Source organism: Balaenoptera physalus (assembly GCF_965194825.1).
Source record: "Balaenoptera physalus genome assembly, chromosome: 8".
In the NCBI taxonomy this organism is placed as follows: domain Eukaryota; kingdom Metazoa; phylum Chordata; class Mammalia; order Artiodactyla; family Balaenopteridae; genus Balaenoptera; species Balaenoptera physalus.
In genome coordinates, this window is record NC_138887.1 from 45,092,477 (window position 1) to 45,111,741 (window position 19,265).

The following is a 19,265-nucleotide window of genomic DNA, read 5'->3' on the forward strand; positions in this document are numbered from 1 at the left end:
AGAAGGGAAGTTTCAATTCTCAAGGTTTGCATCTAATCGCCCACATAGCTTCGTTCATGAAGTCTTGGATGAGAACTGTCTCTCCCTTTCCTGTTTTAGGACTCAGCCCAAAGCCTCTTTGACATTTAGCTTTCTTCCGTCAACCAGCTCCGAATTCCAATACACTCTCGTCTACCACATCCATCTGCCCCCTTCTTTTTGCAAGTAGATTTAGTTTGGGACCTTTTCCTGGCATAAAGAGCAATGAACTGCAGTGGGATTGGAAGACGTGGGTTGAAGTCTCTACTGCACCACTTGTTAGCAGCGAATGCTGCACTGCCAAATATCATCTTAGCATTATCCGCAGAATGAGCTTGTTCTACCTGGAATGGCAGGAGCTCAATAAATATACTGCATGAAAATGAGAGAAATGCTACTGTATCATACAAATTAAAAGGAAATTTAAGAAATCCACAAATGGGTTGGTGATTTGGAACTGGTGGTGCAATTACACTTGTGGATAGATTTCAAAATTTTGTGAGGAATACAAGTCACAGTCTCCCCTCTCTTCTTACAGGAAGTATATGACTCATTAACGTTGAGTGGCCACTGATACTAACTGACAAGGGACATTGTGTTTTCTTCCTACCCTCTTTAGCACCTGGCACAGCCCACATACATAAAAAGTACTCGGAAATTATTGAAAAGTGATCTGCAAAGTTTCCTTTAAAACTGGAGACAGAGAAAGAGTCCTTGTCGAGTTCCGGCAGAAGTCTGAGCAGTCTGACAACATCCTGACAGCCCATTACAGTGACCAGATGGGACCTGCACATCAGCACCCGGGCGGGGGAGCCCGCCCATCCATGAACGAGGCAATTGTTTCACCTCTGTGATTACCAGACAGCATGTGCTCCGCAGGCAATAGGAGCAGATTAATCACCGTGAAACTAAGCAGGGTGCCTTATACCAAAACTTAATTTATTGGGGAGTCCACAGGGTTTCCAAGGGTTTATATTTTCTTTATTTCAAGTATTAACTAAGAATAAAGAGTGGCAATTTTCTTTTATCAATAACTTGATTTCAAATGAGAAGTTATTTATTCTCAGTCTTTTCGCCTAAATAATAGACTTCCAGGGTCACACGTTAGATGAGAACGTCTTATGCAGCCATGAAATGAGTTAATGAACTAGAGTCAGAAGGTCATTCCGATTTATAAAAGCATTTCTGCTTATACTCAATATAAAGCAAGCAAGTACAGGATCCCTGTGTATGAAAACCCTCTTGTTTTAGACTTCCTTAAGGAAAGGGAAATAACAAAGTCCTTTTCATGCTACACAAAAAAAGGGTGTTTAAATATGCCACTGAAAATTATTATAGTTAAAATTATAAACTCATTTCGATTAGTGATTTTTCTAATAACAATGATTAAAATAGGAGAATATTTTGATGAATTTCAAGTAAACTGACTAATTTTTATAATTACGTACCTCATTTTCATGTTAAATAAGGAGAAAAATAATACGAAATTACATTATAATTGCTGGGAAGAAGAAAAAAAAACATTAATAGAGTCATTCCATGTTTATAAACGTGACAATGTGCTCAAAAAGAAAGTGAATCTTCTTAAGAGTGTCTGAGTTCTAGCTTTTAAGTGTTTTAAGTTTACCAATGTTTCCTTTTAAATAGTTCTGATTGTTTTTTGGTTAATAAACAAAATAAAGTTCTTAAATGTGGGGACCTAAATTTTATTAGCAAGGTGAAATGAAATTGTCTCAAGTTATTCCATAAAAATATGGAGCTCTCTTTTAGGTAGGTTATAAATTTATATTGCTTTGATACATTGCTTTCTCATTTTAAAACCCATAGGAAAACTTCCTTGTTTTCTGCCAGAAACATATTTAGTGCTTTTTACCTTAAAAACAAATGTCAATTACATTAAACATAAAAATTTTAAGTATGAAACTGCTTTTGCCTTCAACACTGTAAATTTAGCTAATAGGTTTTTGTCGGGGCCCGGTTAATGATCTTCACCTTTGTTTAGCTAACATGGCAATTCTTTGAACATTTTATGTAAAACATTTAATTTTGACACATATCAGTTTCAAGAGAAAATATTTTTAATTAAAAAGAAAAACGATAATTAAGTATTGTCTCAAAATGAAAGTAAACTATTTGAAGACTAATTGTTAGATTATTTTTAAATGGATCATTGCATGTCTTACACTCTCGTTTATTAGATTCTCGGTTATGGCTTAGCTTTGCTAGAACCCAACAGAAATACTATTGAAGAACATGGGAAACAAGATGTAAAACAGCACATGTTTTGAATAAGGCTATTAATATCCAAAATGCAAATAATACTAATAAGGATACTGACATTCCCCATTTGGTTACTCCTATGATTCTAGAGTGTATACATCAGGAATGATATACAATGAGCTTGCCTGTTATATTTGGAGGTAAAGCAACATTCTTTTGAGAGCTCATTTTATGGCTCAGATATTAGAGCAAGATGTTAAAAAAAGAAATTTTAGCTGAGAAAAAATGTAAAATGAGATGCTAGCTGAGGATGCAAAAATCTTCAAAGTTGGTGGCCAAGAATCATTTAGATGATTTCACCTATGTTCAAGCTATACAATAGTTGGACACTGGAACTTACAAAGTTTTTTCCTTTCCCTTGAAAAGGATATTTTGTCTGAGACAGTTGTGTCATGTGCCTTACAAGCCCCAGGGTAAGAAGCAGGTGCCAGGGAAGGGGCTTTGATGGGACCTCAAGAAGCACTTACTGTTGAACATGCCATTTGTGGGACATTGTGGACAAATGTCTAAAGTGTGAGAGACTGACAGGTTTCAGTGGACACAGAGGCCAGGCTCAGTGGCTATACTGATATCACCCTGAACTTCTAGAGTGTGTCCAGGAAAATACACAAGACAGCTTCCTATGGAACAGATGGGAGACATGGTCACGCAAAAATGCGATGGCATGAGGTCACCTGAGGTCCTGTTCAAGAAGGCTGAGTGGAAAGACTTCAGAAGTTAACACCTGGTGGAACTGCAACCTGTCTCAGATAAAGAATGAGGACACACCAGTCAGAGGAGAAATGCAGCCATGCTTATCCAGAAAATTGCAAGGGAAAGAACTCCAGAAAGAGGAAATTCCAGAAACTCACAGAGGGGCCAATGAAAGAAAAGTCACCCTTCTTTAAACGTCGGACAAGACCAGAAAGTTGAGAAGTGAGGTCCCTCTGACAATGGCAAAAGACATTTTCCTGAACCCCTCTCCTCTTCTCTTCTCCTGATACGACACCATAGGGTCAGACTCTGACTGTAACAGCTTAGAGAAGAAGAGGAGCGCAGTCAGGGTCAGGAGAGAAGAAGCCTCTGAACGTCTCCCTACTCAGGAACCCGCCCTCCCTCCCATGGTGTGCCCAAATGGGGACAGGTAGAGCGAGGGAAGGTTCAATTTTAAATGAGGTTGGACACTCTGTTACATTAGACTGGACCTTTTAATTGCTGGAAAACAACTGTCTGTACTCTCTAAGAGTGACCTTGAAAGCCATGGGGTCTGCTGGAGTCATCAAACAGGTCCAGGGAGAAGACCGAGTCCCACAGAGCAGATTGAAAGGGACTGTGGGAGGTAAAATAAAGTTGTTTATTATTATACTCCATGAGTTGACATAACGGTTGCTGCTGGATTAGTAGGTAAAATAAATAACAACTGTAGTCTCAGAATAAGTTTATTTCTCATTGGTCTACTCATCTGCCTCTATAACCCACCTGAAAAACGAGAGAAGACAAAAGAAAGAAAACCAAGAAACAAATGCTTCATTAATAGATACAAAAGCAGTACTTAGCTTAATAAATCATTCCCTTTGTGACCTGTTTGCTTACATCCTGGTTTAGAGACTCACTCCACCTAAGCATGGTTTGAACTGCTTCCAAAATGAGTAACATTTTCAGATGGAAGGATCCCAACAATTCATTAACTCAAGAAGCCAACTAAGTAGCATAACCAGAGAGGACTGGACATTTTTTTTTTCCACTGTCAATCATGACTCCATTAAAAAAAAGAGAGAGGAGGAGAGAGGGAGAGATTTTCAGCTTGTATATATTACTCCTAAAGTTTACATAGAGAGGGCTCTGGATTTTACATGAATTATTGCTAGGACTACTTAAGGCCAGCTGAGGTGGAGAATGTTCACTTGTAGTCAGTGACAGATGCCATGTAGTTCAGGATAATTTGTTTAGAAACCATAGGTCCTTAAACCATATTGTACAAGTGTCAAACACTTTCATTATTATGATGTCTACACTGAACAGGTTTCTCATGCATCACTTATAAATTAATGATAAATGGATATAAATGTCTACAGTTGACCACATTTTTCAAGAACTATTAAAATTCCTCTGACTCTAGAGATGGGGTAGGTTAAGGGCAGGGAAACCTAGTTTCTTTAACTTGAACTAGGAGAAATTTACACATGGAGGGGAGAAATGACTCTCTTCTACTCTGTTTCTCCAACATGTTTTTCCCCATCCTAGCTGGACAAGGAAATAATAAACCTTATGGTCCAAATCCAAATACAAACTATTTAATTAAATTGTTAACAATAATTTACATTTACTCATCCATTTTGGACTAATTCAAATCCCATGCACAACGTGTGATCTTTTTTCCCCCTCCCTGAATTCCTACTATGTGATCTGTCTCATTATTTTGGACATTTAAAAATTTTCTGACTTGTCTTATTTTAACTGTGTTATGTCTTATCTTCCTAAGTAGGGCATGAGCAATGACAAGACCTGAGTTTTATATTCTATTAGACGTTCTTAGCACCAAGAGTAGATACTCAAATTTTTCTATGAAAAAAATAAACAAACAAAAAACCCTGACTAAAGTAGGACAAAATAAAGAAAATTATTCAAAGTTCAGTTACTAAAAAGTATTCCAAGTTTTACTTCTACAAACACATACAATAAGTTTCAATCCCAGAGACTGACAAAACCAAATCAAAGCAGCATTATTTTAGACATAATTCTGCTAGAAAATACTTTCAACGATGCTTAAGTCATATTTAGTTATTTGATTTTTTAAAAATATGTTCTCTGTACATTAAATATTTAGTGGATAATGCTAAAAACTAGTACTACAGAATAATGATGTAGTCTTTAATTCTCTGAGTTAAGTTGTAATGTATTCCCTCCTGACAATGTCACCCTCAACAACAGTTAACAATACTGAAGGGAGAAAACTGACAGAGTATCAGCAAATGTGAAGAAATCTGCAGCAGATTAGATTTTATAAAGCTTAAATACAAAGATTAAATAAAGAATCATAGAGAAGTTTTATAGAGGCAAATGAACTCTTACATAAGCAAGAGAAGTATTTGTACATGTTAGCAGATTTTTCAATCTTTACAATGCAGTGTGGAGAAAAATTATTTCAAGGATTTTTACTTGCAATGAATACTTTCCAAGATATCTCCTGAAAGAAAAATAAATCCTTCCAGATAATTTCCTTGTAGAACTAGCTAATCTTTATAATTTTCTCTGAAGAGAAAATATACACTCTTCTTTTTGATTGTCTGAGAAAACTTTTATGTTTGCCTCAGGAAATCTACGTTAATTAGAAAAAAAAGTCCCCTAAGCAAGTTATTTTTTTCAGAGAACTTGTTTTCTACTCCCTCTCTTTAAGTGTAGTGATCAACGTGATTGATTCCTGAACACTTCTTCCACCTAAAGCAGTTGATTGATATAAGCAAATCACAGCTTCCCCAGCACTCTTTCAAGTAAGTATAAGAATTGGAATTGACATGTTTCTGGCCAATGAGATGTGAGGGAGAGTTCTTTAAAAGGTTTCCTTGCTCCTAAGGATAAGACATAGTGAGTAATGGTCTTTTATTCCTTTACATTTCCTTGTCTGGATGTGACCCATGAAACTGTTATAGCCACTTTGCTACCAACCTAAGGATAATGCCAACACCAACAATGGCAGACAGAAGAGACAGAAAGAACTGGATCATTTACAACATTGTTAAGTAGATGATATTACCATTTACATAGCCACTCAAACTCTGTACATTATTCTTATTCTATAATATAACAAATTTCCTTATTTTTTACCAGCCCAGGTAAGATGTCTTTTAAGCTGACAGCACACTAAATGATTAAAGAGTAGTATATTGGTCGCACACTCAAGAGAGGAAAAGATAACAAAATTACCAACTCAAAAAACAAAATGAACATTATTTAGTATCCTTTATGTGTAAGACACTGTACTATGTACTAAAGGAGAATCAGAAGTGCAGAAAAAATAGTTCCCCTATTCAAGGAGTATATAATTAAGAGGGTCATATATTTACACAAATGGATAATAATAGTTCTATCAGATAGGACATCTGACACTGGTATAAATATATAAAATGCTCTAGTAAACACAAAGAAGAGTTATGTCTCCTGAGGATAAGGAAGCCTTGGGGAGCAAGAGGCGGTAAAAGAGCAGTATTAGCTAAGTGCCTTCAAAAACAAAGAGTGAGATGAGCAAGAAAGTGAATGTCCATTTCAAAGAGTTGTAGCAAAAGCACAAAACTTGAAAGTTATTCATTTTGTAACATGGCAGTTAGAGTAAAAGAAAGAGAGAAAGAGGAAAGCAGAAAGTAAAGTACTAGTGAGGGAACGAGGAAGAGTGGATAAAAATGAGACTGGAAACAGAGCAGAAATGGGTGGGAAGGGCCTTAGAAGTCAATAGACTGGAAACAGAGCAGAAATGGGTGGGAAGGGCCTTGAAGTTTATTCAAGTTCCTTGGAAATCAAGAACTCCCAGAAGCGTGTAAACAGGGAAGAAATATGATCAGATTTTTGTTTTTTAAGAGATAATATGATGGTCATGGTGAATGGATGAGATGGGGAGAAAATGGAGATTCTCTTTCACAAGATAAACCCAGATGAATAACGGTATTATCACTTATACTAGAGAAAAATATTGAAGCGCTTGCCACCTTCTCAGCGTGGCCTATCGGCTGAGGCTTTTGTTGGTACTGCGTCACAGCTTGGTTCTCCCCTTGTCTAATGCTACTTCCTTAGTGATGCCCTCACAAGTGTTGATCCCAAGAACACTCCCTTACAAATATCCTATAAGCTAATCTTCATATCATAGTTGGCCTCTGGGGGAACTCAACCTACAACAAAACTGTTGGGAGTGGTTACATACAGTTCCAGATCTTTGTCCTTGGAATGGGATCACTTATGTCTGGATCTGATTACTCCATTTTGATCTAGTGTTGGGGGAAGGGAATGTTGAATCAATGTGCATTATCTGTCCCAAACCTGTCCCAGAGAGGAATCCACAGGGTACCTGAACTAAAGAGAGGCCTTAGGGAGCAACTCTAGAAAAAGCCTACTTAAATACTGAGGCATCACATCCCTGGTGATGCTTATACTTGCCCTTAGGTCTATTAAGTCCCTGTAGAAATAATTTTTTAAAAAAGATCAGAATCTTATCTCTCTTACCAAAATGTCAGGGAGTTAAAAAAGAAATTCAGTCTACTTAATTTTTACTTTCTAGATGGAAGAAATGCCCTGAAAGGTCTAATTTTGACTTTCTCCCTCTACAGCCATTTACTCATCAAAGTTTATTGATCATATACCTGCCCCATTCATTGCAGAAGACTCAAAATCTAGTCTGAAAAGAGTAAAGATAATAACAAGGATATTATTAAATATTTATTATGAAATTACTTTTGTAAACGATTTTGCTATTACTTCTGGTGATTCCACTCTAAAGGCTTGTGCCAATTATGAAATGACAATGGCTATTTTTCAATAGGCACTTCAAATAAACATATATCCTAAATTTTGATACTTCAAATACTCTCTACAGAATTTTTTTTTAATTTCCCAGAGGAAAAAATTCCCAACCAGTCACTCATAACTCAATTATGTGTTGTAGATTGCTTTAACTCTAAAGAATACAACGGACATCCTTCAGCCCCAGAGTCCCAACATGTGTGGTTTCTTCCACAGAGGAGTCTGGATTTTTGCGGAGGGGCACTGAGCCAACGCAAACCACATAGGTCTAAACACTGCTAAACTACTACATCTTGACACTTACTTGCTACTGTGGAGTAAGTACCTTTTAGCACTGGTGTGATTTATATCAATTTTAAAGGTGGATACCTACATAAACATAAATTCTTACCTTTACATGCATAATCCCTTTATGAATGGTTCATTTTACAAAGATAAAGAAAAATCAGTTAGGCAGAAAATCTCTAGTATAGACCCTAATTTTATACTGTGTTCAAATGACCATTTATTTCAATAACATCATATGGGAAAGCAATATTTCACAAACATTTATTTTATTAAATATTAGCACATTTCAAGCATGGAATATGGCCAAAGAGAGATTTGCTTAAAATAGCCACAGAAGGAAGTTAGCTATCAGAATTTATTTTAAGCAATGATCTAATACACTCAGTTCAGATAAATGGACTTTTTCTTCCAATCCCTGAAGGCAGAGAACAGCACAAGAACAAATTCCCTTAAAAGTATGAATTGATTTTTGCTATTTTCTAAGACTGAGACATATTTGGAAAAATGCTTTCTTAGCTATGTAGTGTCTTTTAAAGCAAAACTTCAAAGTTGAATAGGATCTTCTTTGGCCTCTTTCATAAAAAGAGTCATCCCCTACTAAGATATTTACTGATGATTAAGATATTAGTTGATACCATCTATAGGCTCTACTACGAGTATGAGTACTTAAAAAAAAATTCCTAAGGAAAAAATACACCCTTAAGAATAAATGGGGAGGAGCTTCAAGATGGCGGAAGAGTAAGACACGGAGATCACCTTCCTCCCCACAGATACATCAGAAATACATCTACACGTGGAACTGCTCCTATAGAACACCCACTGAACGCCAGCAGAAGACCTCAGACTTCCCAAAAGGCAAGAAACTCCCCACGTACTTGGGTAGGGCAAAAGAAAAAAGAAAAAACAGCGACAAAAGAATAGGGACGGGACCTGCACCTCTGGGACGGAGCTGTGAAGGAGGAAAGGTTTCCACACACTAGGAAGCCCCTTCACTGGGGAGATGGGGGGGTGGCGGGAGGGGAGCTTCGGAGCCACGGAGGAGAGCGCAGCGACAGGGTTGCGAAGGGCAAAGCGGAGAGATTCCCGCACGGAGGATCAGTGCCGACCAACACTCACCAGCCCGAGAGGCTTGTCTGCTCACCCGACGGGGCGGGCAGGGGCTGGGAGCTGAGGCTCCGATCGCAGGGAGAGGACTGGGGTTGGGGGCGTGAACACAGCCTGAAGGGGTTAGCGCACCACAGCTAGCCGGGAGGGAGTCCGGGAAAAAGTCTGGACCTAACAAAGAGGCAAGAGACTTTTTCTTGCCTCTTTGTTTCCTGGTGCGCGAGGAGAGGGGATTAAGAGAGCCGCTTAAAGGAGCTCCAGAGACGGGCGCGAGCCATGGCTATCAGCGCGGACCCCAGAGATGCGCATGAGACGCTAAGGCTGCTGCTGCAGCCACCAAGAACCCTGTGTGCAAGCACAGGTCACTATCCACCCCTCCCCTCCCGGGAGCCTGTGCAGCCCGCCACTGCCAGGGTCCCGTGATCCAGGGAAAACTTCCCCGGGAGAACGCACGTTGCGCCTCAGGCTGGTGCAACGTCACGCTGGCCTCTGCCCCCGCAGGCTCGCCCCGCATCCGTACCCCTCCCTCCCCCCGTCCTGAGTGAGCCAGAGCCCCCGAATCAGCTGCTCCTTTAACCCCGTCCTGTCTGAGCGAAGAACAGATGCCCACAGGCAACCTACACGTAGAGGTGGGTCCAAATCCAAAGATGAACCCCAGCAGCTGTGTGAACAAAGAAGAGAAAGAGAAATCTCTCTCAGCAGCCTCAGGAGCAGTGGATTAAATCTCCACAATCAACTTGATGTACCCTGCATCTGTGGAAGACCTGAAGAGACAACGAATCATCCCAAATTGAGGAGGTGGACTTTGGGAGCAAAGATATATATATATTTTTTCCCCTTTTTCTCTTTTTGTGAGTGTGTACGTGTATGCTTCTGTGTGTGATTTTGTCTGTATAGCTTTGCTTTTACCATTAGTCCTAAGGTTCTGTCCATCCATTTCTTTTTTTGTTTTTCGTTTTTTTTTACTTTTTTTCTTAATAATTATTTTTTATTTTAATAACTTTATTTTATTTTATCTTCTTTCTTTCTTTCTATTTTTTCTCCCTTTTATTCTGCGCCGTGTGGAAGAAAGGCTCTTGGTGCTGCAGACAGGAGTCAGTGCTGTGCCTCTGAGGTGGGAGAGCCAACTTCAGGACACTGGTCCACAAGACACCTCCCAGCTCCACATAATATCAAATGGTGAAAATCTCCCAGAGATCTCCATCTCAACACCAAGACCCAGCTTCACTCAATGACCAGCAAGCTACAGTGCTGGACCACCTATGCCAAACAACTAGCAAGACAGGAACACAACCCCATCCATTAGCACAGAGGCTGCCTAAAATCATAATATGGCCACAGACACCCCAAAACACACCACCAGACGTGGACCTGCCCACCAGAAAGACAATATCCAGCTTCATCCACCAGAACACAGGCACTAGTCCCCTCCACCAGGAAGCCTACACAACCCACTGAACCAACCATAGCCACTGGGGACAGACACCAAAAACAACAGGAACTATGAACCTGCAGCCTGCGAAAAGGAGACCCCAAACACAGTAAGTTAAGCAAAATGAGAAGACAGAAAAACACACAGCAGATGAAGGAGCAAGGTAAAAACCCACCAGACCTAACAAATGAAGAGGAAATAGGCAGTCTACCTGCAAAAGAATTCAGAATAATGATAGTAAAGATGATCCAAAATCTTGGAAATAGAATAGAGAAAATAAAAGAAACGTTTAACAAGGACCTAGAAGAACTAAAGAGCAAACAAACAATGATGAACAACACAATAAATGAAATTTAAAATTCTCTAGAAGGGATCAATAGCAGAATAACTGAGGCAGAAGAACGGATAAGTGACCTGGAAGACAAAATAATGGAAATAACTACTGCAGAGTAGAATAAAGAAAAAAGAATGAAAAGAACTGAGAACAGTCTCAGAGACCTCTGGGACAACATTAAACTCACCAACATTCGAATTATAGGGGTCCCAGAAGAAGAAGAGAAAAAGAAAGGGACTGAGAAAATATTTGAAGAGATTAGAGTTGAAAATTTCCCTAACATGGGAAAGGAAATAGTTAATCAAGTCCAGGAAGCACAGAGAGTCCCATACAGGATAAATCCAAGAAGAAACATGCCACGACACATGTTAATCAAACTGTCAAAAACTAAATACAAAGAAAACATATTAAAAGCAGCAAGGGAAAAACAACAAATAACACACAAGGGAATCCGCATAAGGTTAACAGCTGATCTTTCAGCAGAAACTCTGCAAGCCAGAGAGAGTGGCAGGACATATTTAAAGTGAGGAAGGAGAAAAACTTACAACCAAGATTACTCTACCCAGCAAGGATCTCATTCACATTTGATGGAGAAATTAAAACCTTTACAGACTAGCAAAAGCTGAGAGAATTCAGCACCACCAAACCAGCTTTACAACAAATGCTAAGGGAACTTCTCTAGGCAGGAAACACAAGAGAAGGAAAAGACCTACAATAACAAACCCAAAACAATTAAGAAAATGGGAATAGGAACATACATATGGATAATTACCTTAAATGTAAATGGATTAAATGCTCCAACCAAAAGACATAGACTGGCTGAATGGATACAAAAACGAGACCCGTATATATGCTGTCTACAAGAGACCCACTTCAGACCTAGGGACACATACAGACTGAAAGTGAGGGGATGGAAAAAGATATTCCATGCAAATGGAAATCAAAAGAAAGCTGGAGTAGCAATTCTCATATCAGACAAAATAGACTTTAAAATAAAGACTATTACAAGAGACACAGAAGGACACTACATAATGATCAAGGGATCAATCCAAGAAGAAGATATAACAATTGTAAATATTTATGCACCCAACACAGGAGAACTTCAATATATAAGGCAAATACTAACAGCCATAAAAGGGGAAATCGACAGTAGCACAATCATAGTAGGGGACTTTAACACCCCACTTTCACCAATGCACAGATCATCCAAAATGAAAATAAATAAGGAAACACAAGTCTTAAATGATACATTAAACAAGATGGACATAACTGATATTTATAGGACATTCCATCCCAAAACAACAGAATACACATTCCTCTCAAGTGCTCATGGAACATTCTCCAGGATAGATCATATCTTGGGTCACAAATGAAGCCTTGGTAAGTTGAAGAAAATTGAAGTCGTATCAAGTATCTTTTCCGACCACAACACTATGAGACTAGATATCTATTACAGGAAAAAATATGTAAAAAATACAAACACATGGAGGCTAAACAATACACTACTTAATAACCAAGAGATCACTGAAGAAATCAAAGAGGAAATAAAAAAATACCTAGAAACAAATGACAATGAAAACACGACGACACAAAACCTATGGGAGGCAGCAAAAGCAGTTCTACTACTTAATAACCAAGAGATCACTGAAGAAATCAAAGAGGAAATAAAAAAATACCTAGAAACAAATGACAATGAAAACACGACGACACAAAACCTATGGGAGGCAGCAAAAGCAGTTCTAAGAGGGAAGTTTATAGCAATACAATCCTACTTTAAGAAACAAGAAATATCTCAAATAAACCACCTAACCTTACACCTAAAGCAATTAGAGAAAGAAGAACAAAAAAACCCCCAAAGTTAGCAGAAGGAAAGAAAGCATAAAGATCAGATCAGAAATAAATGAAAAAGAAATGAGGGAAACGATAGCAAAGATCAATCAAACTAAAACCTGGTTCTATGAGAAGATAAACAAAATTGATAAACCATTAGCCAGACTCATCAAGAAAAAAAAAGAAGACTCAAATCAACAGAATTAGAAATGAAAAAGGAGAAGTAACAATTGACAGTGCAGAAATACAAAGGATCATGAGAGATTACTACAAGCAACTCTATGCCAATAAAATGGACAACCTGGAAGAAATGGACAAATTCTTAGAAATGCACAACCTTCCGAGACTGAACCAGAAAGAAATAGAAAATATAAACAGACCAATCACAAGCACTGAAATTGAAACTGTGATTAAAAATCTTCCAACAAACAGAAGCCCAGGATCAGATGGCTTCACAGGCGAATTCTATCAAACATTTAGAGAAGAGCTAACACCTATCCTTCTCAAACTCTTCCAAAATATAGCAGAGGGAGGAACACTCCCAAACTCATTCTACGAGGCCACCATTACCCTGACACCAAAACCAGACAAAGATGTCACAAAGAAAGAAAAGTACAGGCCAATATCACTGATGTATATAGATACAAAAATCCTCAACAAAATACTAGCAAACAGAATCCAACAGCACATTAAAAGGATCATACACCATGATCAAGTGGGGTTTATCCCAGGAAAGCAAGGATTCTTCAATATATGCAAATCAATCAATGTGATACACCATATTAACAAATTGAAGGAGAAAAACCATATGATCATCTCAATCGATGCAGAGAAAGCTTGCGACAAAATTCAATACCCATTTATGGATATGGAAAAACCCTGCAGAAAGTAGGCATAGAGGGAACTTTCCTCAACATAATAAAGGCCATATATGACAAACCCACAGCCAACATCGTCCTCAATGGTGAAAAACTGAAACCATTTCCTCTAAGATCAGGAACAAGAAAAGGTTGCCCACTCTCACCACTATTATTCAACATAGTTTTGGAAGTTTTAGCCACAGCAATCAGAGAAGAAAAAGAAATAAAAGGAATCCAAATCGGAAAAGAAGAAGTAAAGCGCTGTCACTGTTTGCAGATGCCATGACACTATACATAGAGAATCCTAAAGATGCTACCAGAAAACTACTAGAGCTAATCAATGAATTTGGTAAAGTAGCAGGATACAAAATTAATGTACAGAAATCTCTGGCATTCCTATACAGTAATGATGAAAAATCTGAAAGAGAAATTACGGAAACACTCCCATTTACCATTGCAACAAACAGAATAAAATACCTAGGAATAAACCTACCTCGGGAGACAAAAGACCTGTATGCAGAAAATTATAAGACAATGATGAAAGAAATTAAAAATGATACAAATAGATGGAGAGATATACCATGTTCTTGGATTGGAAGAATGAACATTGTGAAAATGACTGTACTACCCAAAGCAATCTACAGATTCAATGCAATCCCTACCAAACTACCACTGGCATTTTTCACAGAACTAGAACAAAAAATTTCACAATTTGTATGGAAACACAAAAGACCCCGAATAGCCAAAGCAATCTTGAGAATGAAAAACGGAGCTGGAGGAATCAGGCTCCCTGACTTCAGACTATACTACAAAGCTACAGTAATCAAGACAGTATGGTACTGGCACAAAAACAGAAATATAGATCAACGGAACAGGATAGACAGCCCAGAGATAAACCCATGCACATATGGTCACCTTATCTTTGATAAAGGAGGCAAGAATATACAGTGGAGAAAAGACAGCCTCTTCAATAAGTGGTGCTGGTAAAACTGGACAGCTGCATGTAAAAGACTGAAATTAGAACACTCCCTAACACCATACACAAAAATAAACTCAAAATGGATTAAAGACCTAAATGTAAGGCCACACACTATCAAACTCTTAGAGGAAAACATAGGCAGAACACTCTATGATATAAATCACAGCAAGATCCTTTTTGACCCACCTCCTAGAGAAATGGAAATAAAATCAAAAATAAACAAATGGGACCTAATGAAACTTAAAAGCTTTTGCACAGCAAAGGAAACCATAAACAAGACCAAAAGACAACCCTCAGAATGGGAGAAAATATTTGCAAATGAAACAACTGACAAAGGATTAATCTCCAAAATTTACAAGCAGCTCATGCAGCTCAATATCTAACAAATAAACAACCCAATCCAAAAATGGGCAGAAGACCTAAATAGAGTTTTCTCCAAAGAAGATATACAGATTGCAAACAAACACATGAAAGAATGCTCAACATCATTAATCATTAGAGAAATGCAAATCAAAACTACAATGAGATATCATCTCACACCGGTCAGAATGGCCATCATCAAAAAATCTACAAACAATAAATGCTGGAGAGGGTGTGGAGAAAAGGGATCCCTCTTGCACTGTTGGTGGGAATGTAAATTGATACAGACACTATGGAGAACAGTATGGAGGTTCCTTAAAAACCTGAAAATAGAACTAACATACGACCCAGCAATCCCACTACTGGGCATATACCCTGAGAAAACCATAATTCAAAAAGAGTCATGTACCAAAATGTTCATTGCAGCTCTATTTACAATAGCCAGGACATGGAAGCAACCTAAATGTCCATCAACAGATGAATGGCTAAAGAAGATGTGGCACATATGTACAATGGAATATTACTCAGCCATAAAAAGAAACGAAATTGAGTTATTTGTAGTGAGGTGGATCGACCTAGAGTCTGTCATATAGAGTGAAGTAAGTCAGAAAGAGAAAAACAAATACCATATGCTAACACATATATATGGAATCTAAGAAAAAAAAAAAAAAGGTTATGAAGAACCTAGGGGCAAGACGGGAATGAAGACACAGACCTACTAGAGAATGGACTTGAGGATATGGGGAGGGGGAAGGGTAAGCTGGGACAAAGTGAGACAGTGGCATGGACATATATACACTACCAAATGTAAAATAGATAGTTAGTGGGAAGCAGCCACATAGCACAGGGAGATCAGCTCGGTGCTTTGTGACCACCTAGAGGGGTGGGATAGGGAGGGTGGGAGGGAGGGAGACTCAAGAGGGAAGAGATATGGGAACATATGTATAGGTATAACTGATTCACTTTGTTATAAAGCAGAAACTAACACACCATTGTAAAGCAATTATACTCCAATAAAGATGTTAAAAAAAAAAAGAATAAATGGAATGGAGCTATAATGGCAGAATGAAAGGACAAGTGTTTCAAATTCTAGCACATAATCAGCTGTTTATTCCACCTTACTGTAAACAATATCTAGGCTGCAGAATAATAATAATTCCAAAAAAAATAAGATAACCTTATGAGTTTGTGTGTTCGGACTAACACAAGTCAAGAACAACTACTGGAAATATTTTAGCCCTCATTCTTCTTCTAGAAACCCAGATTGCATGGAATGCATGCGTATACATTTGCATTCAAAGATTATTTCTTTATCATACCTGAGCATTCATAAAAATTATTCCTTTTCCTTTGGTGGACCTGAAAAATGTGTGGAACAACTACTTAAAAATTAAATGATTAGAGGAGCAAAAACATTGTTTCTAATGCATGTGTTCATTAAGTGATAGTAACACATATGGTGACAAATATTTTGCCTATGTAGACTGAAGCCCTGAGTGCTGATAATACTCAAATAACTGAACCGATATTTAGTTATTTTAGTAACTCAAAATTAGAGGATTAAGTTAAAGTGGTCATTGTAGGCGAAAGCCATATGAAGCTTCAAAGTCCAAGAATGACCTACAAAAAACTCTGAATGGGAAGAAGTCTCTATTAACTCAGTGTTGGGAACTATTGACCTGAAAGCTTGAAATGGCTCCTAGTGTTTCTTTTGCAGTAGTATTTCTTCTGGCAAAGAAGAGAAAGAAAAAACAAAGTTACCTCATAGATGCAGAATAGGTCATATATTATGTCTTCTCATCAGTCATTCAACTCTTGTAGTCTTGGTATCCATTTTTGTTTGCATAGATATTGATATTTACTAAATTACTGGCTAACAATAATTGATAAAACAGTGTGACAGTCTTTTCTTTGGGTATCACAGTGCTAGTTGAAAATGTAGGATACAACAGCAATTGCTTTATGGGTTTTGAATAACTAGTATATATTTCTTTTAAGTGCTAAGATTGTTCTTAATGAGCCCACAAGTGAGGCATTATTCATCTCCACTATCTGAATGTGACTGGGCCATAGAAGAAACTTGCTCAGATATAAAAGGAGAGTGTGGAGAAACCAGTGTAGTGCTAAAATGCTACCAGAGTCACACTATCATTAAGTATGCTTATTTGTTCATTGAAAATTAATAAAAATTTAATTTTACAATAATTGCTACAGATATAAATATTAATATTTCATGAATAACTCATTTTCCAGCTTTTTTTTTTTTTTCATTTTCCAGCTTTTAAATCCAAAACTTTGCAGTAGTATCCATTTACTAACTTTTCATGCCTTTCATTCAGATTTTCACAGGTTTTAGTATTACACTCACTCTTGTACTTAAATCCACAAAAATCCAAAAACATGTATCAGAGGCAATAAGTTCTTTTAACATGTTCTTTTTTGACATGTAAATGACCTACTGCATTTGACACTGAATCACTTAAAACAAAACAAAAGAGAAGGAAAAGGGTATAGATGAAAATAAATGCATCCAGTCAACTATATAGAAATAAACTGACCTTCTTAAAATTTTTGTTTAAGTCAACCAGACTGAGCAGGAAGATGTGGTCCTTGGCTCCCAGCAGCAGCCTGCCCCTCTCCTCATCTAACAGAATGGTTTGGAAATCCAGTCCTTCTGATGAGCCCAAAAAGGGAATACAGCTATTTGAAAGCAGCAAGTCTACGGGCAAGTAAAAGAAGGATAAAAGGAAAGAAAAAATTCTGAATAAGCAAAATCTTTATTTGCCTCCATACACACACTGTTCCACTTTGTAAATGCAGATACACAGCATGAAAGCTCCAATTTAGATATATGAAAACAATATACAGTTTATAGCACATACTCATTTAGCAATAGATGCAACTTATTATATTTGATTTTATTGACACAATGTTTATCTTATTATCAAAAATGAATATAAAACATGTTAACACAAAAGCAATAAATGCAAAATTTCTCACAACGCTGTTTACCTTTTTTTTTAATACCTTTTTAAAAAATAAATCTATTTATCTATTTTTGGCTGCATTGGGTCTTTGTTGCTGCACATGGGCTTTCTCTAGTTGCGGCGGGCGAGCGGGGGCTACTCTTCATTGCGGCGTCCAGGTAGTTGTGGCGCACGGGCTTAGTTGCTCCACGGAACGTGGGATCTTCCCAGACCAGGGCTTAAATCTGTGTCCCCTGCATTGGCAGGCGGAGTCTTAACCACTGCGCCACCAGGGAAGTCCCTGCCTTCTTAAGTTATAAATTAAAGCATCTACCTACAGTAAGATTTTCAAACTGATCAAATTACCAATATATGCAAAGTAAGCAGCAAACTAAGTGTGTGATAAATCTCAGGCATTTTTTTTCCCTTCTACTTTTGATAGTGTTCAGATTGACCCCATGTCTGGAAGATTACAGTGCCTATTTCACATATACAGCAAGATGTAAACAAAGAAGCAATGGATTCTGAAGGAGATGTGATCCTGAACCAGTGATGGAATTAGAATTATAAAGCAAGAAGGGACCTTAAAAATCAATTAATGCAAATTCATGATTTTATAAATGGAGGTGTTTAATTCCATCAAGATGAAGCCACATGCCCTAAAGTGACAAAACTAGGGTGGCAAAGCTGATAATATAACCTCAGTCCCAGTCTCCATTTATCTTTGGTTTGTTACTGGGCCTAATTCTTTGTTTCAGTTATAATTGTGATATGAACAGATTCCTATTTAAATTTAGGTCTGAGGGTTAGTGGTTAGGATTCCATGCTCTCACTGCTGAGGGCCCAGGTTCAATCTCTGGTCAAGGAACTAAGATCCCGCAAGCCATGTGGCATGGCCAAAAAAACCAAAAAGCAAAAAAAAACCAAACTAACTAAATAAATAAATTTAGGTCTGAGTTTACAGGAGCCCAAATCTTTTCAATATGTTTCACCCCAAGTACAAAACATACCCTCTCATTTTGTACAACCCTAGACTATTAATTACCAATAAGATAATAATATCACTCATCACTTTTATTAAAGTCCATTATATGTTACTGGACTTTAAGACTAAATCATTATGTTCAAGCAATTCATTATCAATTGATGAGAAAAGTAAAAAGAGACGATGTCTTAGAAACAGGCATCAAGATGCTTCTAAAATGTGTAATGGCAGTTTTCAATCTCTGTAAAATGGATATTTGAGTCCCTTAAATTTAAAGCCTATATATTCCGTCCATAAACTGTGGGCTTTATTACTATTTCATGTTTTTGAGAATTCCTGTCA

General features: G+C 37.6%; 1 protein-coding gene across 3 annotated transcripts in view; it reads right to left on the reverse strand.

The window, feature by feature from the left end:
* SEMA3D (semaphorin 3D) overlaps nucleotides 1-19,265 on the reverse strand; it is a 207,468-nt gene that overhangs the window by 95,225 nt on the left and 92,978 nt on the right. For all 3 annotated transcript variants that reach the window (XM_082472481.1, XM_082472480.1, XM_082472479.1), the window contains one exon: nucleotides 17,531-17,691. In XM_082472481.1, coding sequence (XP_082328607.1) covers nucleotides 17,531-17,691 — 161 coding nt within the window. The remainder of the gene's footprint in view (nucleotides 1-17,530; nucleotides 17,692-19,265) is intronic.